Consider the following 19,802-nt stretch of genomic DNA (forward strand, 5'->3'; position numbering starts at 1 on the left):
GCATCTCATCCCTCATAAATTTCCACATACAGCACCGTGGTCACGCGCACGCACAGACATTCATTCGCCTTTCTTTTCCCGCCTCCATTTCACATTCCTCTCCAATTTCCCAGGGGGCCCCCGAGGGTAAAGACGCACAAGCCCTGACAAAGGAGCCAATTTAACGGTAACACGTCGCCCGCCCCCACCTGAAAGTGCACCCAGACGTTTCTTACACTTCATTTTCCCTCTCTTATTTTCCTTTTTAAAAAAAAAAACTAACCTCCTTCTTTCCACAATCTTTTCGATCAAGCACAACGTTGTATGATACCTAGTTAAATTTACTCTATAGATGCAATACAAGCAAGAGGAAAGCAAAATAAACCCCTCTCCGGTGTAGTCTATGCGTACTTTAATAATCCGGATTGCTGAGATCACAGTTCTCAGACAATCGGAATTCACCCTGACCCACAATGACCCCATCCTTCCAGGTTCCAATGTACATGGAGCCGTCCTTGAGAATTATCTTCCCGGGGCCATCCTTCTTTCCATGCGCAAATGATCCCTCATAGCTGGATCCATCGGGAAGGACCAGAAGACCCTTTCCATGGCGGCGATCCTCAGCCCACTCACCCTCGTACCGGCATCCGTTTGCGTACTGCAGCACGCCATAGCCCCACGCATCGTCGTCACGCCATTCGCCGTCATATGTGTCCCCATTGCTATAGCTGAGAACACCATGTCCGTGCTTCTTACCGTAGTGCCATTCACCAACGTAGCGATCACCTTGAAGAAATGTTAAGGTACCCTTTCCGTGAGCCTTGTCGAGGTGCCAGTAGCCCTCGTACCGTTCCCCATTAGTGTAGAGAAGAATACCGTAGCCATCTTTTCTGTCCTCCACCCACTCACCCTCATACTTATTCCCGTTAGGAAACACGTACGTACCCCTCCCGTGCATCCTGCCATCGACCCATTCGCCCTCATAGACGCCACCGTCGGCATAAAAGTATTTACCCCATCCCTGCATGCGGCCTTCGTTCCATTCGCCGTCGTATTTTTCTGAAACGCATCCATCCGGTGCAGCATATACCACAACACCCTTCCCGTGACGCTTATCTTCTTTCCACTCACCTTCGTATTTGTCTCCATTAGAATAGCAGTATGTGCCCTTGCCATGCATACGCCCATCCTTCCATTCACCTTCGTAACGGTCGCCATCGTGGTACTCAAGAACACCACGTCCATTAATACGGCCCATACTCCATTCTCCAGTATATACGTTCCCACTGGTGTAATAGCAGGCGCCGTTGCCATGAACCTTGTCATCAACCCATTCGCCCTCGTAGCGGCTGCCGTCGGCGTAGACGTACACGCCGGTGCCATGACGCTTGCCAAAGACCCAGTCGCCGTCATACTTCTCCTTATTGGGATATTGCAGGCAGCCGCGGCCATGCATTTGGCCATTTTCTATCTCACCAGAGTATATCATTGTGTCTCTGGTGCCAGCAGTTTGTTATTTACTTTCAGAAGCGAACACTTGCTCCCTTTTTTTTTTTTATTTTCGTTCTCTTGGATTTAAAGCCTCTCTTTTCTTTTTTTTACACTTTTTTTTACCTAACGTCCCTCTATTGGATTAAATTATGTACCGGGTGTAAATTATCTTTATGTCCCCTCACTGTCTGTTATCGGATGGAAAGAAGCAAAATGAAACAATGAAAAAAGAGAAGCTATATTGCTGAAAGCATAGACGCACACAAGCAGACACTGACATGCATGCACAAACACACATGCGTCCATATAGTCTAACTTTGTTGTGCACCCCCCACGACACGAAGGGACTTGGGCAGCGGTAGTAAATGAAGAATAAAATTCAAGACCCCAGTCAGGCTTGTCGCATACATCCTCCCAAATGTCACCGGCTCCAAACCTGTTTGCAGATCTGGCAGCGGTTCACCTGGAGCGATCGCCACTCCCGTTGGTCAGTGCCAACTCGAAACTAATGTACATAGACACACCCACTTCCAGGCAGCCTACTTTTAACTTACCGTGTAGCAACGAAAAGGTTACTTCCAACAGACGGAAAAGAAAAAAGAGAAACTGGTATATTAATAGGAAAAAGTATGAAAAAAATAACCTGTATACGCTTGTCCCTCTCCCTTTTCTAGCTCACCCACCATACAATACGGGTCGCAAAGGCCACCCACTCAATTATGGACATAACGCTCAGTCAACTCAATGCTCAAACTGCCACCGGCTCCCTGTACTCCCTCCAGTGCCTCGCACAACGGAGGCTCCACTGTGCCAAGTAGTGAGTCCGGTCGGCGTGTGATTCCGTCCTCTCCTACCGTGCTGTGGCGGATGCCGTAAACGATGTACCACAGCGATGTTGTTGCCATAACAACAAAGTAGTTGCGCCATGTCGTTAAAGGTAGGAAGAACAGTTGCGCGGCGTTCAGGAGAGCCCCGAGAATAGGAACGTAGGGAAAAAGGGGAGCCACGAACGGTCTGTGGAACTCGGGGTGATCAATGCGGATCTTCCACATGGACACACACACACAAGCAAGAGCAATCAGAGTGCCAAATGATATCAGCTCGCCCAACATCCCCAACGGGAACACGGCGCAAATAAAAGTGGCGGGTATACCACAGAATATCGTGGCGTTAATAGGAGTTCTGAACTGCTCGTGAACATGGGTAAGTAAGGCCGGTAGCAACCCATCTTTTGCCACGGCCATAATGAGCCGCGGCATTGCGTAGAACGAGACGAAGCACACCGAACTCAGTGCCGCTACGGTACCAACTTCAATGAAAAGTCTCAAAAAGCTCGGTGCCTTCACTTTCTCCAACGCTGCAATCACGGGTGCATCAGTTCCTAGTTCGGTGTATTTCACCAAGCCAGTCAACGAAACCGTCACCATCACGTACAGAGTAGAGCACAACAGAAGTGTTAAAATTATACCACGCGGGATGTCCCGCTGCGGGCTGCGGCACTCCTGGGCACTAGCGCATATCGTGTCAAATCCCACGTTTGCAAAGAAAACCACGCTCGCCCCACGTAAGATACCGCTGACGCCGAAGTGGCCAAAGTGGCCGTCGTTAGGTGGAACAAAGGGGGTTAGGTTCGCATTGACCTCCGCCCAGTTTCCCAGCGAATAATAAATTCCGTAGAATACGAAGCAAACAAGGGCCGCCAGCTTCACAACAACAAAAAAACTATTCATAGAGGCTGTCTGTTCGACGCCTAAGCACAGTACAACGAAACACACTACAGTGATAACCACAGCCGGGAAATTTACCACACTCCCAGTAAGGACAAATCTTCCCCCCACCACATCAATCGGAGACTTTCTCAACGGCTGCGGCAGCACAAAAGAAAACCGCTTCAAGAACGCCTGAACATAGGCAGACCAACTGACAGAAACAGCACATCCGGACACGAGGCATTCCAATGTCATACACACTGCCACTGTCCACGACGCAAATTCCCCGAGGGCAACAGAAGTATGAGTGTACGCACTCCCCGCAACCGGTAGCATCGCGGCGAGCTCCCCATAGCAGAGAGCGGTAAGGAAACATGGAAACATACACAACACAAAGGAGATTGTCAAGCCTGGCCCCGCGTACTGTGCCGCAACCTGACCAGTGATAACGAATATACCCGCGCCAACGACGGCACCGACGCCAAGTGATACGAGGGAAAGTAAACCAAGGACGCGCACAAAGGGACTACTGTCGAGTGCCGCCTTCGTGGCGTATATGCAACGCCTCCTAACGAGCTTGCCAAAAAATGCTTCCGCGAATTCAGGACGGGACCATGAGACCATATACAACAAGGGAAATGTACAACTTTAACTTTAATTACTTGTTTTAACTAAGAGCCACAACCGGCGACACCCCTCTTTCGGGTCTACACGCCGGGAAGAAACACGAGACAAGTCAGTTTAACAGGGGACCAAAAGAATGGTAGGGTAAACTCAAAGGTATTCAACGTGCTTGCAACCTAAGGTGAGCGCCAAGGGGAGGAAGATGCGAGTAACAAGACCAATATCCAAGAGGTTCATAACGAGTGTCCGTGAACTCCAAAGCTGGGTCATATTTCCTGTTCCGTTTTCTTTCTTCCACCACCCATCGAGCTTCATTCCCACACCCCACACATGCATACCGCTGACATCGCAGCTCACATCTCTCTTCCTTTCGATTTTGTAAGTTGACAGTGGTAGCGTGAAGGGTGTGCCACTGAACATGCCGCACTCCACTTTGAGCGCTGCACTCATAATACCCCTTTCCCCCACATCCCCATATTCACGCACACGAGGGAAAAAAAGGAAGTTAATAATAATGACGATTAGGGAGAAAACCTTCCGACAAAAATCCACCGACGCTCCCATCCCCCAAGGAGAGCAAGGAGAAAGTAGACAAATAGAGTCGCAACAGGTGTGCAACGGACAACCGCCATCATTCGGTACTTAAGTGACAAATGACACCCTCGTACTTCGGACCACTCATTCAACAACTTACCAGAAAGAGGTCACGAGGGTAAACGTAGAGACGATTGCAAACAAACATAAACTCTTTATTGCCTCCATCACACTGCCCCTTCCCCATTTAGATCTGTAGCCCCCGGCCCTGTAAACGTACTGGAATAGAGTATTCTCCTGAACGGTACCCACCGATTACGATGGATATCACACCGATTTCCCCGCACCTCGCCAAGCCTCGAGCCGCGGAGCACTTTCACAACAACCAACAAAATGGACGCGGTTGTTCCGTCGTCAGTCGGTAATCCCGAGAAAGTTGAAAAGAAGAAAATGTGCTGCCGCATCTTCCCTCCGTCCGCACATGCGATATGCTTCAGTTGCCTCACGCTCACCCCACGCTCCCTCACCAAGTAAAACGAGGCGATTAACTGCAGCTCTGTCTTCCTCACCTAACGGTTGAGCATCATCCACTTCCGTCTCACCAGCAGTCACAAGGGTCTGGTCAGCGTTATCCGGCACCGACCCAGCCATCATAAACCTTGCAAACTCCTCCGGGTCCTGCTGCGCAAGCTCGCCAACTTGCGGGAAGTTTTCAAGTAGTTGGCCGGCCAGCGCGCTAAAGGCTTGAGGGTTGTTTTGCAGCAGTGAACGGAAATCATCAATATGGGGAATCGCCGACAGCGCCCTCCGAAGGTCTGACTGAGTACCACCCGACCCGGCGTCCGACGGCGGCGTGCCCGCTGACGGCACCGCTGCTCTACCCATGGCACTTGCCTGGAGATCTGCCTCCGCGAGTTGCTGCTGGACATGTGGAGGAATCCCCGTGCACAAAAATTCCACCGCCCGATCGGCGTTCATGTAGGCGGCGCGAAGTGCAAGAGATACCTGCTCGCGGTCGTTAAACCCCATCGCGACAATTGAATCTATAAGGGCTGGATCAACACTCCGAAGAGACGCAGGCGCGGGACCTGAGGGTTGCTGTGTTGTCGCCGGTGCTTGAGCACTAGGGGAAGGGGCCGGCACATCAACCGGTACACTGCTCGCACCAGCGACTCCAGGGTTTTCGTTTAATTCCCCCTTTGCGGGGCCCTCTGCAGGAGCACTTGGTGAGGCACACCCGCCCGACTTGGACGCCAACTGCTGAACCGATTGTTTCTTTCCCACATACACAATAACGGTGTCCTCTCCAATGCCCAACTGTTCCATGGTCATTGGGTCCTCCAGAACGCGGTTATTGTAACACAGTCGAAGACTTTGTGGGGTGTATTCGCTCTCAAGAAACTTCTTTATATCCTCTACCTTGGTATCTGGGCTTACTTCGTGCTCACGCTTCTTCCCCAGCACGCTCTTGAGAATTATCCTCATCCTTCGACTTTCACCACTGCAGTTTGTGACTCGGAACAACAGTGTTAACACTCTATCGGAAAAAGGCAAAACTTCAAGCGAGGGCAAACAGAAGCGGAGGTGAGTGAGAAGCAAGAGAAAAATCTAAAGCAGCTGACTGGTGATACGCGCTACCAAACGGTAATATGAGTCACCCATCCCGCTTTCCTTGCGGGCTCTCAACAAGTTTCAAATCTACATATGTGGTTCCGCCACCAGTAACTGCATTGAGTCATATAAGCCACTTAGCTGCAGTGCGACCACAGTCTCTACACAAGGAATGCCGAAGAGAGTTGGCACAGGGGAAACATATATACAACCGTATAACAAAGCAAATCTCATAGGTAAAGACATGCTTATTTACACATTCAAAAACGCATCGGTGGTCCTTTGGGTAATTTTGGCCGCTCCTGCGGGGCCCTTCGGCGGTAAATTTCCCAACACAAGGCATACTGCTCGCGCTGCTCCTCTCGACTGGGCTTCAAGCACACTGGCAAGATGTGCCGCCGTTTGGAATCAGGATATTTCCCCAGGGAAGCAGCGACTTGAGTCCTCGCCCTGGTGTCTGCATCCTTCCGCGGAGACTCAGAAGAATCATCACCAGTAGCGCCACTCGTTTCCGTGCGCTGCAGAGAACGCTCCAAAGCCAATATTTCAAGTGAAAGTGCTCCTCCCCTTTGCAAACTAGATGACCGACGTTTCTTTGCTCGTAACGATGCAGCTAAACGAGCCTCATACGACAGATTATGTGAGTCTGTAAACCCCTTGGCGAGCGAGGTGGACTTGAGAGCAAAGATAAAAAGACTACCATTCATACGAATAATTTCCGCCTCTACGCGGTAACGGATGCTTCGGCTTGGTTGTGAATTCACGGGAAAGGCACACAAGACATTCTTGTTGGTGCTCACCACGCGCAACCAGCAGGCATGAGGAAACCGCTGCTCGACAAAGGGAGGAAGTCGTCTGCAGCAACCAGAACGAATAGCATCAAACACAACACATTTTCCAACATCCTTCTCCTCTAAAGCATGTAGATCGATATCTGCCGCGGTTTCTTGTACTTCCCCCTGGTACGCAAAATTTTCCATGTCCACATTGTTGGTGACATTAACAAACTCCTCCCGTCCAAAGACGTCGGGCAGACCCAGCATGCGACCGAATGACCGCTCCAAGGCGAGCACCTCTTCTGGAGTTGGGAAAAGATCACGTTCAACAACTTGGCGCAGCTGCGAACAACTGCTTATGGCGTCGAGCTTACTATAACAAGCGATGCAACTCTCCGACAAACTCCGTTTCAGCAGGTGGCGTTGATGGGATACTAGCGACGCGATGGTTGCTGAAATACGGACGCGATGAATTCGACCCCCAGTTCCGTTTGCCTCCACTTCTCCTGTATCGAAACTGTCTTCGATACTTGCATCCTGTTCTGACGGAGGCCGTCCTGGTAACTCTGTGGGTCGGGGTGACACGGCGGCACCTTCAGAACAGGAAAGGGTGGCCCCAAGGGCATTAGCCTCTGGTGTATCTCCCAGAGCTGACTCCCCCTTTGCATCCATGTTTGCATCCAAGCATTCAAACGAGGGCGGTAGCGTCACAAGTGGCGGAAAAGATAGGTATTCGCGCTGTGGAATAAATAGCTCCGCGTTCATGAGGAGTACCAACTGAGGATCGTGCCCCGACGCCGCGCTCATTCGCTCGAACAGTTTGTGAATTTCCGAAACGGGCCCCTCGATACAAAAAATCCTCGTGTCGTCATCCATCACTTCAACACCACTAATGCCAGGAGGAGTCACAACCTCAAATGGAAGACTGAAGGGCGATGGCGGTGAAGGTGGGCGCTGTGGCACTACCTGTTGGCCCTTATGCTGCTTGAGTTCCTTTTTCTTCTCCTTCACAGATGGAACCTCCGGTTTAACGACCGGAGCTTTCCGCTGGTATACGTCGTCATTCACCGTGGGTCTCTTAGTCTCCAGAAGGGTGGCAATAAACGTGCTCAGAACGGCGCCTGCCCACCGTGTCATGTATGGCATACGAATAACACCACGAGTAAGGAAATGCCCATATGCCGGTCGTCCATCGCTGTAAACGTGGCAGCAAGGCGGTAAGGGGGAAAAAAAATCTAGTTTGAGCAGCACGAACGTACCCTCAGTCAGACAAACGCAGCCGTACAGACCACTTCGGATCGGTAAGAGATGCACCATTTCACTGAACGTTGTCCGATTATCTGTAACATACTCCCGAACAGAAGCAGATCCCCTACCAATCGCGTTCGCCTTATCGTCCAAAAGCGTCACAACTAATGGTTTGAAAAATGCCTCCCGGTATACTTGCAGAGGGGTGCTTTGACCCAAAAACACTATTTGACGGAATATTGACCTACCGCTGTGCGGTACACTCACCTTCGGCGACGAAATACTTATATCACCGAAGTTTACCGACACAGACAACGGTGTATCGAGGGTGCGAGGGTCCGGAAGATTGTTGAGTGAGCAGATTTCAAACTTCAGTGGTCGGTACCTGTCGAACCTCTTGGGAGGCAGAAATGGCTCAGCGCAACATATCTCCATTACGCAATTACGGAATAGAGAACCGTCATCCACCTGTAGGGGGTACTTTGCAGAACAGGATGTGAGAAGATCCATAAAATCAAACTCAAGTGACGTCAAAGTTTCCACGGTGTCCGTGAAAAATGAGTCATCACCTTTTCTAGGCCGCTCCTTTTTTGCACCACGTTTGCTCGGCTTCGGAGCGGCTACATCCGATTCTAACATTCCAGAGTTACGGATATACACAGTCATTTTGTGGGTTTCATTGCAAACTTGAAGAAGAGCACCGGGTGCTAGATTAACTTTGCGACGAAAGAAGCGGATAGAGAAAGGCTCCGGTGGGCTGTCGGACTCCACCAAATTGCAAGCCAGAGCTCGTTCCTCCTCACCCATTACATTTGATGCGAACATGAGATTGGTGCCAGCATGCTTCTCCCAAAACTTTGGAGGAACCTGCGCGTGAAACCAAAGCTCGACAACGCGATCATTCTCGTCGGCCGTGCCAAAGGGGTCTTCGACGCGAGTTTTCTTGGGCATTTCAGCACGGCCCACTTTTCATTAACCTATAAAGCGAGTACAACCTTCCGAGAAGGCAAGTTGCTCCAGTTTTCTTTCGTCACTAGTAGCCACCCCTTCCTTTCGAATGAAAAGGAAAATTCAAGCACCTCCGCAAAGTAGGGGGGAAGAAATCAGGTGCCTTGGTGGGAAGATTGAGTGATAAACACAAAACAACAATCACAACATTCATTTGATTCTCAAATATAGAGACGCAAACACTTAGCCGACACACTACTACAAAACAACAGTTCTTTGAAAAATAATAAGTTTTTTGCACTCTTTTTCAAAGAGAACAAAAGCCCCACTGCCCCTTAGAGGGGAGGCTGCAAACGCTGCTCCGCTGCAGCTCCCCCTTAACGGTCTGTTGCTGCCTATTTCATCCTTGGTAGAGGTATCTACAGGACCAAGCAACGCAGGAGGCCAAGGTCTTTTGAGACGAGTAACATTCCACCCCACACCATGCACGAGGCTACAATCATATCTAGCTATAACACTCAATACACTCACCTATTCATACACGCAAACATACATGGTCCACACCCCAATCAAACCCCGCTTCAAACAGCAGTACCAGAAGGTGAACCGTCACAACCATTCATCCAGCCAACAACCGATCCCACAAACCTTAGCTGAAGGGCACCATAAAGTTTACCGAGCTATACTTCCACTCACGGTGCCCGTAGTAATAAAGCACGTACATGCTACCTAACTAGATACAGAGTAGCTTCTCACGTTACTCTCGTTTCAGCTTAACTAGAATAATTCAATTTGGCTCAAAGTGTAGAAGAGCTGAGGATGAGAAAAAAACTCGAGCAAAAACACGAAAAACAACACCAACCTCACAAAAAGGCGATAAAGAACAATCTTCTCCGTACCACACGTTCTATGTTTCAGTTACAAGTGTTAATTACTCAGCGCAAGCTCGAACGGTTGAAACAAACACACTGCATCAACCGCTACCAAAAAGTATATATAGGCATATGTATATATATGTACACAACACAGTGGCAAGAATGCTACCCCTCCCCTTTTCCTTGTACATGTTACTTGTCCACCTGCCCCACTCAGCCCGCACACATATGCCGGGGGTACCTCTTCCTAGCCCGTAACCACTAAATGCTAACAATGACCCCCGCCGATGACTACAGGGCGCAGAGGGGATGCCAGCGTGAGCGGCACAGTGCCCCTTCGGGTTAGCAGTCACATACCATCCTTCGCTCATTGTATACGTTTCCCACGCGAAAAAGAAAAACACGCAGCACATGCACATTAAACACAGCACATTGACCTCTTCTGCATGCGGACCCTTGACTTAATCGGCAGCTGACTCCTCCCGTCGATTCTGAGCTCCTACACAGGGGAAAAAGTCCCATATCGTCGATTACCGGGAGTGCCGCCATTACCACCGCAGATAAACGATACTGCCCACTTCCCAATAAATACCAAAGAAACGAGAATGATGACAACGACCGATACACGCTCAATCACTGGAAACCACTTGCCAATCAACGGCCTATCCACGGGGTGCTCATCAGCGCTGAATTCAGGAAAGCGTACCGTCGACTCAAGCAGCTGCACGTGACCTGTGGTATCGTCAATCTGCAGCGCGGCCACGTGCCCTGGATCACCTTTCTTCCAACGACTAAGACCGAAATCGATAGCAATTAAATGGCCCCCGCATAGTCGCCAATCCTTAAAATCCTGATGGTTGTGAGGCACATGGCCAACCACCACAGACTTAATTCCGGCAAATTTATTTTGAAGAACCTTTATCAAGTCTTTACAGCGGACGTTCAAGATTGAGCGAACCAAAATGGGGTTCACAACTTCTTGTCCACCACCTTCGGCGAGGTTGAGGCCTGTACTTCCCAGAGGGGTCAGCGTACCATTCGTTAACGCCTTTCTCAAATCCTTGTTAAACTCATGTATTTTGTCAATACCTGTGATAATGCTCGCCGTCGCAGTTGACAACCCCCCATGCATGAAAAGAAATTCGTTATGGTGAAAAATGGCTTTCCTTGTACGCAAATACATGCCAACAGAAGTCCTGTTGGAAAGTAAACGATCGCGCCCACTGACACCTCCAGAGCCCGCGAGGCTACCGGGGTCCACTGCACTGTAGTCCCCGAGAAGATTACGAATCTCATGATTGCCCAAAAGCTCGATAACATCCCCACCCACTGATTGTGCCTCCTTTTCAAGTTTCATCAGGAGTTTAACTATCGAAATGTCGTCCGGGCCCACATCGAATATGTCGCCAAGCTGGACAAAAAAACTATCACCACCAATCCAATGCTGGCGGTCATCAACAAGCCCTGTAATCTTTAATATGGCGAGGGTTTGATTGAGGTCCCCGTGCAAATCCCCTACAACCACTATCTGCCGTCCCTCGACACGCATAGTCCCGATGATACAAAAGAAAACAACCCATAGAGCATCAGCGTTCGGCATTCTGTACTTGGAGGAGCTATGAGCTTTGAAATGAGGTGTCTGACTCGTGTGGAAACAGAAAGGGGGAAGAAACAAAAGGGGGAGGCAGAGGAAAGTGAAACGGCCATCCCACAAGCACACGCGCACGCGTGTACTCCCCGATAATGCACTCAGTGGGAAAAGGAGCGCTACGGCACAAGTCGGAGGACGGCAAGGCATTGGCAGCCGGTACCGCCAGAACAGATGGCGGCACATCCCCCTATCTTCACGAACCGTCAGGTCTGACTCGTATAGTCGGGTTTAGACAACAGGTCCCTATCAGCATAACAATACCCGTCAGAACTAATCTTCCCCGATAAATATTTGAAGTGCATTCCCAAGCAAGGTTCCATAACGGTGGCATTTAGTCTATGTACCATTTGGCTGCCGGATTCAATAGCGAACCTTTGGGTCGCAGTGCGGAGCAACCCGAGACACACAACCGGTAGAATGAGACAAGGTGGCGAGGCAAAGGACAAAATATGACATACGTACCCCTCGGGTTCGATGGACAAAATCGGAAGCACTGCATAAGTGACAACGATTAGCACGACCTCGACAATGAGAACTAGAAAAGAAAGCGCAATTAATAGTTGCGCAAAGTGGTAAGTACGATCCTGCCTCACAACAATGTGCTGCAGCGCAACCTCGAACGCTGCAGTGCCCGCCAAGTCGCGCTCCTTCAACAGCCCTTGAGCAGCCATCACGTTGTTCACCTCGGAGGAAAAGAACTGGGAAGAGGGAGATGTATGATCATACAGTTGCACGAACGAAAAGGAGATTAAAAACATGTACAGAGAAACGAGGGCACATAGATCGACATAATAAAGGGGATAATACATGTACATGAAGTCGAGGTGCGCCTACCAAAAGGACAGCCCTTTGTGTCGCTCTTGCATAATTTGAAAGTCACTACAACACAAGAAGTTACTTATGTATCAACACATCTACCGTGAAACTTGCAAAACAACACTTCCACACTATCGCGAATGGGAACTAATAACAGCTGTGCGCTGGCCAGCTATGGGAGAAGGAAAACATTGGTTAGAGATAAGCGCAAAGCGAGACCCCGAAAAATAAATATGAGGTAATTTACTTCTTCATAGTGCTCGCACCCTTTTCGGCGGCCTCCAGCCGCTTTTTCCTTTGCTCCTCCTGGTAGCGTTTCCTCTCTATCGCTTCCTCCAATAGCATCCGTGCGTCATCCTCCGCACGGTGCCTTTCTTCCGTCTCCCTATGCAATCGATCAAGTTCCTCTTTTTGTCTTCTCTTTACCTTTTCTAGGTCAGCAACGATGTTGGCTCTCCAAGTATTCCTCATCTCCAGCATTGTTTTAAACTCCTCCTCTTCTTCTTGCATCTTCTTCTTCTCTAGTCTACGACGTTCGACGGAGACTTCGTTTGAGAAAAATTTCTTGAAGCTCCGACCAACATAATCTGCAGGTTTTTTGCGCGAAGCATTTTCTACCGCTGGGTCACACCCCGAATCGAGCAGAAGCTCAATCAAATCCTCCCATTCCCTCGAATTCGGCCGCTGGTGAATAGCTGCAAGATGAAGGGGATTGTTTAAATCATTGTTCTGAACGTTAACTGTAGCCCCTGCATCAATGAGGATCTTGAGAATCTTATAATCACAACGAATAGCACAATAATGAACAGGACGGTTCCCGTGAGAATCCGCCTGGTCACGGTTCGCGTCCTGCTTAATCAAATACTCTGCCACATCCGGTTTACCCATCTTAACAGCCATAAGAAGTGGCGTCGTATCATCTGCGTCCTTCTGGTCTACTTCAGCGCCATGCTCTACCAACCACTTGCTAACACGAACGTCTCCATCCGAGGCACTCTTATGCAGCGCTGAACACTTGTTGCGATCCAGTTCGTTCACCTTATTTTTCGGGTTATCACTCCGTTTCAACAATACCTCCATACACTCCACACTCCCACAGGCAGCCGCTGTATGAAATGGTGTAGAGAGAGTTGCAGACTGGGCACCGACATCTGCCCCATAGTCCAAGAGGGCCTCACAACATTCAACATAGTTGTTTCTGACGGCCTCATGCAACGGAGTGCGTCCTTGAAAATTTGGCGCGTTTACATCACCGGTAAGCTCCTTAACTACAAACTCCAGCATAGTGGTATTTTTCCCAAGTGCCAGATGAACCAGAGTGTTCCCTGATCCATCAACACATTTAACTATATTTTCCTTGATAACCAGGAAATCGCCTTTGAGGGAAGCCAGCGCATCCAGATCGCCCCTAACCACGGCCGCTCGAACGGCATCTAAAAGGTCCTTTGAACCTTGCAGGCCTCCAATGCAAGTGCCGGAGTTCATTCCGAGAATCGTATTCAAAAAGATTCGCTAAGGAAAAGGTTCAACGTTTATTTAGAGTTTAAAAAAAACTTAAGCAGAGCATCAGGAAGGAATCAAGACGATAGCAGAGAATTTGTAACGATATGTCAACCCTTAAGCGGGGCCCACATACAAATATATAACTCGCAACATAAAGTTAAACGATTACTCGACAGTGACAGCGCATTCATGCAGCCACTCCTTTGTCACGATAGTAAGGCCCAGCATCAGGGTAAGCGACTCTTTTGTCTCAGAACGCACATTCTTTTGTAGTGTGACAAAGGTGACATATTCTGGTGGAGGATACGTTCTTGCTATTGAGCTCGAAGGATGAACGTAAACTATAATGTGGTTCGCAACTGTAATGTAGGGTGTTTTCGTCGTCTTATCGCTCTTGTATTCTACACCGTGAGACCGGCATTCTTGCACCGTGGCTCGACGTGCTACCTGATCAACAAGACCAATTATAAACAATTTCCTAATCACTATTTCCTGATTCTTCGAGAGGTGGGCGAGGGCTCTTTCCTCAAAAAGTTGCTCTGGTCCAACGACATCAGCATCGCTGGCGCCTTCAACAGGTTCTTCAGCTGTATCGCGACTCGCTAGTACTAGTAGTTGGTCACCAAGTTGTTTAGCTTCTGAAAGACTCTTTTGGACAAGACAGTAGCGATCACAATTCACCGCACTAGAGTTGTTCATATATACCAGAAGTGCGTTCAGGGAAGTAAGTAAATCGCTTCCAGGATGCAAAAGCGCCTGGAGACGCTGCTTTCGTTCTTTTTCATCATCAGAAATATCTTTGCCTTTCCATTTTATCCGATGTCCTTCATCCGTAAATACGCTCGTCGTGGTGGAAAAGATAGATGCGATCAGCGTAATTAGAGTAATGAGAAACCGTGGAAGCTTACGGTCTATTCCCTCAACGATCACTCGAGAGAAACGCGGGGGAATAGGATAAGCAACAAGCCGTCTGCCCGTTGCAGTAATCCGGAATTCATCATCGGAGTTCAAAGCACCAATAAGCCCCAAGTGAGTCAATGCGCGCTTCAAATCGGCCTCTTTGGGGGGAGATGGAAATGGAAAGGTCCCAACATGGTTGATGCCGAAATGCTTCATTAAGAGAACCACAGATTCTAATGAAGTCCTCAAAATCTCTGGAGCACTGTGTTTAGGCATCAAATTCGAGTAAACGGCAGTGCTGTACAGACGATAACAATGTCCAGGTGCCACACGACCGGCACGCCCACTACGCTGTTCAGCAGAAGCTTGACTTGTCCACTCTATTCGGAAGCAGCTTGCACAAGTAGATTCGTCTACCGTCTTTGTTTTCACTCGGCCAGAATCTACCACATAACGTATATTAGGAATAGTGATCGAAGTCTCGGCTACATTTGTAGCCACAACGCACAAACGCTTTCCTGCTGGAGGTTGCTGGAAAACCTCCTGTTGTTTCGAGAAATTCATCAGTGCATACAAGGGAAGGACATGTAGTGTATTGAGCTCACCATTCACCTCACTTTCATCAGCAAATCCTTCTGCCTTCTCTGGAGATCCTGCAGCATTTCTGCAACGCTTTCTACCGATATTACAGTTTTCTAGCTCCGTATCATCTTTATCCAACGCATAATCCTCAGTTGCAAGTCCAAATTCATCTCTTTCGATATCTGACTCACTTTCATCAGACTCACTCGGTGTAGTCGGTAACTCAGAAGTAAGTAAGGCATGCTTGGAGTATGAAGTTTCGCAGTATTCAATCTTCGTCTTTGCATAGTGTAATAGCAGTCGGTCGCACAACAGCCCGATTTCGTACTGAGTCGAAAGGAAGACCAGAATTCCACCTGGCGGTAACTTTTTGTGAATTTGACAAACCTTACGAAACGCCTCGTCAACGTAGTTAAATAATTCCGTCCTCTTTGAAAAATGATTTGTCACTGGAAAGCGACGGGCCTCCACGCAAATAAAAGGTGGTGGCACAGGAAACAGCTTTCGATTATCCCTGAAATCTGCAACACGCATTGTGGCTGACATTATCACCAACTTTAAGGGCTTCAGCGTTGTCATCTGCGGAAGCCCACCATTTTTCCTCAATTCTTCTAAGTACAGGTCATTCCTCGTAGGCATGATGCGAGACAACATTCCGATAAGAATATCACCTGTAACACTTCGTTCATGAGCTTCATCCACAATAATCACGCTGTACTTTCTAAGCAAGAAATCAGACTGAATTTCCTTAAGAACAATACCCTCCGTCGCAAATTTTATTTTAAAACCATCCGAAAGATTGTTGTCGTAACGGACCTGATAGCAAACGTCCTCTCCAAAGGGTACGTTAAGTTCCTCAGCAACACGCCTTGCCATAGATATCGCGGCAACACGCCGCGGCTCCGTAACCAATATACATCCTTCCCTTCCAAAGGGAGATCCCTTTGGATCACCATAACCGCATTCCCATAAAAACTGAGGAATTTGCGTTGTCTTCCCACTTCCAGTTTCTCCGCAAATGAGAACGCATGTTCGAGACGTACTATTTATGGCTTCAACAATTGCCTGTTCCTCCCTGAGAACCGGAAGTTCTTTCCGTGTTAATTCGATATGTGGGTGTCTTTTCACATGAATGCAAACACTTTGGGGGGCAAACTTAGCTAGATCCAACGTATCACGATCGATAGCCTCTCGTACCTGCCGTGTTCTGCCTTCTTCCTCCGCAATATTGGCTACCAGTTTAGATATGTATTCTTGTTGGGAGGAAACAACACGCTGTTTCTGAAGCTTTTCTTCATTTTCTCGACGTTCATGAAGGGACACTCGCATATCGTTGAGTGCTTTCCTTTTTTCAGCCTTTTCCTTTTGCTTGGCACATGCCTCAGACTTCACGTACTCCTTATGTTTCTCCACTTTTTCTCTTGCAAGAGAAAGTTGTTTTTCTGCCTCCTTCGTACGTAGGTTCCTTTCACTCTTAACCTCAAGTCTTTTCTTCTTTTTCTCTCCTTTTGAAGTGGACAAGACTTGGGGAACGGGTGTGGAGAGACCCAAGTCAGTAAAGCGAATAACATTCTTCTTAGTCATCCTTAAAAAAATTAAAAAATGAGTGGTTCCATTGCAAAATACCAGCACCAAGGACATGAAAATTGACGCGAAGATGCCCCAACAACGAGTAATAGCTATCCAACCTTTGCTTTTATCACCGACATACATCAAAATTTTCTTAAACCTTAACACAACTTAGATTTCTTCACCAATAAGTTTTTTTTTAAGTGCATGCAAGCCTCCACACACGCAAGTATATGGTTTTTCAATAACACATATATGTTTATGTATTGGAAAACTTATAATCATTCGCATCGTCTTGGTGTGTGTCTTTTGTTGCATACGCGCAGTCCTTTCTTTTTTTTTAATTACTATCAATGGGTAGATTAGCCAACCCCCTGTTTGTGCTGAATTTCTCCCTCTAGACAGCTTGTTCTTTGTTCTGACTTTTTGAGTCTTGCTTTTGTGCTGCCTTTTTAGCTGCTTTGGCGGCCCTTTTTGCTGCTAAATCGTTTGCCGCTGCGGGCTGCGACACCTTTGCGACATACTTCAGATGATGAGCCTTCGCGCTCAAGTGATTCACTTTCTCGCGACCATCTGGAATAGCGATAAGGACTTTTCTCGGTATGACATTATCAACAATGTAGTAACCACGACGCTCCAGTTGGATTATATCACCCTTCTTCAGAGCGCTAGTCGCTGCCTCAGAGTACACTTCTTGGGTATATTTCGTCACAGCGGCTAGGATACTATCTAGAGATTCCTCCGGATCCGGCTTCTTCTTGGTAAGTAAATGGTCATACTCATTTATCTCCATAACCTCTGCCTCAGGATTTTCGGCAACCCACGTTAACTTGTGCTTAGTCTTCTTCACATCGCCTTCAAGATTGAGTACGATATCGGCATCAGTAATTGTTCCAGATTCGCCACTGGTGCGAATATTCCTTATAAACGCATTCCCCCAGTCCATCAGCGTAACCTCATCTCCCTCTTTTAAAAGAGCAACGTCCTCAGCATCGAGAAATATGACACCGGATTTATAAAACACCTTGCTCCCCATATCCGGGGCTTTTTTGTGCAGCAATTTCTCACACTTTTCCAGGCCGCCTATTCCCTCAACAACACATCGGACCTTGAGTGTATTAGAAACAACAGTGTACCGAGGTACTGAAGGGTCGAGAATCTGTGTGTTGAAGTACCACAACTTCGACCATTCCATAAAGTTGACGGTTTTTGACATACCCTGCTCCTGAACAAATTGTCTTAGGGCACTCATTTTCAACCCTCGTCTTACCAACGCTCGTACTGTCGGAAACCGGGGGTCGTCCCAGCCATCGACAACCTTAGAGTCAATAAGTTGTGTCAACTTTCTCTTCGACATCACAGCATACTCCATGTTCAATCTTGAAAAATCTTCAACAATGGGCTTCCTCAACCCTAATGCATCACAAAACCAATAATACTGGTCGTTCCGATCATGATACTCATTCGTCCGAAGAGCGTGTGTAATTCCTTCGACAGAATCAATAATGGGGCAGCAAAAGTCGTATGTTGGGTACGCCTTGTATTTGGTTCCCTGTCTTGCGTGTGGCGTCAGATTTACTCGATAAATAACAGGATCCCTCATCGCTTTATTCTCGTTATCAACGGATATCTTTGCCCGTAAACAAGTCTCTTGGCCCTCTGCGGAACCCTCTTTCATCTCACTCCACATCCTTTTCGTCTCCTCAATGGAAATATCTCGGTAGCTCGTGGGAACACCGTTGAACCTACATTTTTGCATTTCCTCCCGTGTTGTTTTATCACAATAGGCCAGACCCTTTTCAATGAGCTCATCTGCTTTCTCGTATAGTAATTCCATGTAATCGGACGAATATGTTGGACCCACATCCCACGTGACACCAAGGGTTGCCAAATCATCCAAAATCGCTTGCTCAAAGTGGTCCTTTTCTTTGGATGGGTTAGTGTCGTCAAACCGCATTACAAGTTTTCCTTTGTACTTCAACGCGAGCATACTATTGATAAGGGCCGCCTTCGCATGACCGATGTGGAGAAATCCGCTCGCTTCGGGGGGGAACCGAGTCACTACCTTCCCCTCTTCCGCATTTGTTAACGTTAGTTTGTCGTGTTCCGGGGCCTTCTGGCAGTCTTCTTCATGTTTGCTCATCACACAAAAGGGGATTTCTTTAAGAAGCCGTGAAATTAAGCTTATTTTGACGGTAAACTTGTTAGCTAACCGGAGCATCACATCAACAGCAGGGAAAAAAAGGCTGGTTAGAAGTACGCATGCGGTAACCTTCCCCGGGAAATGTTTCTAGCAGTGAAGTATACGCAATTCGGCACCCTTCCAGATGCAACCGCATACAGCCACGAGTTTCTTCAACAAAAGATAGCGATTAATAAATAAAAGCAACACGTTCGACCACAGGGGTAGTAGCGCAGGAACAATCACAAACCAAAAGTTTTTCTTTTCCTCACCATCTTTTGTCATCATACATAATTAGCATCAATCAAATCGCTGAAAGGGATCGCAAGATGGAGAAAACATGCTAATGTTTTCCCCCTTAAACACGCAGTTAGATCATCCAACAAAATATCAGCAGGTGAACGCAAACAATATAAACATCAAAAAACGCTACCATCCATGGAGAAGAACCCTGACATGGAGGCACCACACAACAATGCACTATATATGAGTCAACAGTGACAGTTAGGCTATAATCCCAAAACAAATACACTTCAGGTGTCCTGAATTCCAAATGCCAGTCAATTAACTTTACCCACCACGTGCCAGCGCAGCAGATAAAACAACGATGGTAGACCAAAGAAATTTCATCACACATCTCACGTCCCGATCAGAAAAGCACCCACCAACAAATAATTTTGGGGTCCATTTAATGCATCAGCCTGGTCGGTGCATTAAATAACCGGCCGTCTCACTAACATCAGTGACTGAAACTTCGGAACGTCACGCGAAAGGGGTACCGTGGCCGATTCCCCCCCCCCCCCC

The 19,802-nt window shown here is 48.0% G+C and overlaps 9 protein-coding genes across 9 annotated transcripts; all 9 read right to left on the reverse strand.

Moving 5' to 3' along the window:
• Positions 1-391: 391 nt before the first annotated feature.
• Positions 392-1,468, reverse strand: TEOVI_000596700 (MORN repeat-containing protein 1; the record flags this gene model as incomplete). Its single annotated transcript, XM_067222010.1, has 1 exon — positions 392-1,468. One exon carries the CDS (start codon positions 1,466-1,468, stop codon positions 392-394), a length of 1,077 nt encoding a protein of 358 aa, XP_067078111.1.
• A 715-nt stretch (positions 1,469-2,183) lies between these two features.
• TEOVI_000596800 (cationic amino acid transporter, putative) lies at positions 2,184-3,803 on the reverse strand (the record flags this gene model as incomplete). Its single annotated transcript, XM_067222011.1, has 1 exon — positions 2,184-3,803. One exon carries the CDS (start codon positions 3,801-3,803, stop codon positions 2,184-2,186), a length of 1,620 nt encoding a protein of 539 aa, XP_067078112.1.
• A 948-nt stretch (positions 3,804-4,751) lies between these two features.
• Positions 4,752-5,822, reverse strand: TEOVI_000596900 (UV excision repair RAD23 protein, putative; the record flags this gene model as incomplete). Its single annotated transcript, XM_067222012.1, has 1 exon — positions 4,752-5,822. The coding sequence occupies one exon, from the start codon at positions 5,820-5,822 to the stop codon at positions 4,752-4,754; it is 1,071 nt and encodes a 356-aa protein (XP_067078113.1).
• A 386-nt stretch (positions 5,823-6,208) lies between these two features.
• On the reverse strand, positions 6,209-8,923 carry TEOVI_000597000 (uncharacterized protein; the record flags this gene model as incomplete). Its single annotated transcript, XM_067222013.1, has 1 exon — positions 6,209-8,923. One exon carries the CDS (start codon positions 8,921-8,923, stop codon positions 6,209-6,211), a length of 2,715 nt encoding a protein of 904 aa, XP_067078114.1.
• Positions 8,924-10,294: 1,371 nt separating this feature from the next.
• TEOVI_000597100 (kinetoplastid-specific phospho-protein phosphatase, putative) lies at positions 10,295-11,395 on the reverse strand (the record flags this gene model as incomplete). Its single annotated transcript, XM_067222014.1, has 1 exon — positions 10,295-11,395. The coding sequence occupies one exon, from the start codon at positions 11,393-11,395 to the stop codon at positions 10,295-10,297; it is 1,101 nt and encodes a 366-aa protein (XP_067078115.1).
• Positions 11,396-11,649: 254 nt separating this feature from the next.
• TEOVI_000597200 (uncharacterized protein) lies at positions 11,650-12,117 on the reverse strand (the record flags this gene model as incomplete). The annotated part of the gene is made up of 1 exon (XM_067222015.1): positions 11,650-12,117. The coding sequence occupies one exon, from the start codon at positions 12,115-12,117 to the stop codon at positions 11,650-11,652; it is 468 nt and encodes a 155-aa protein (XP_067078116.1).
• A 388-nt stretch (positions 12,118-12,505) lies between these two features.
• TEOVI_000597300 (Ankyrin repeats (3 copies), putative) lies at positions 12,506-13,747 on the reverse strand (the record flags this gene model as incomplete). The annotated part of the gene is made up of 1 exon (XM_067222016.1): positions 12,506-13,747. The coding sequence occupies one exon, from the start codon at positions 13,745-13,747 to the stop codon at positions 12,506-12,508; it is 1,242 nt and encodes a 413-aa protein (XP_067078117.1).
• Positions 13,748-13,930: 183 nt separating this feature from the next.
• Positions 13,931-16,831, reverse strand: TEOVI_000597400 (pre-mRNA splicing factor ATP-dependent RNA helicase, putative; the record flags this gene model as incomplete). Its single annotated transcript, XM_067222017.1, has 1 exon — positions 13,931-16,831. One exon carries the CDS (start codon positions 16,829-16,831, stop codon positions 13,931-13,933), a length of 2,901 nt encoding a protein of 966 aa, XP_067078118.1.
• A 382-nt stretch (positions 16,832-17,213) lies between these two features.
• Positions 17,214-19,037, reverse strand: TEOVI_000597500 (glutamyl-tRNA synthetase, putative; the record flags this gene model as incomplete). The annotated part of the gene is made up of 1 exon (XM_067222018.1): positions 17,214-19,037. The coding sequence occupies one exon, from the start codon at positions 19,035-19,037 to the stop codon at positions 17,214-17,216; it is 1,824 nt and encodes a 607-aa protein (XP_067078119.1).
• Positions 19,038-19,802: the final 765 nt, after the last annotated feature.

The sequence above is a fragment of the Trypanosoma equiperdum genome (assembly GCF_001457755.1).
Source record: "Trypanosoma equiperdum strain OVI genome assembly, contig: ctg_1539, whole genome shotgun sequence".
NCBI classification, from domain to species: Eukaryota; Euglenozoa; class Kinetoplastea; order Trypanosomatida; family Trypanosomatidae; genus Trypanosoma; species Trypanosoma equiperdum.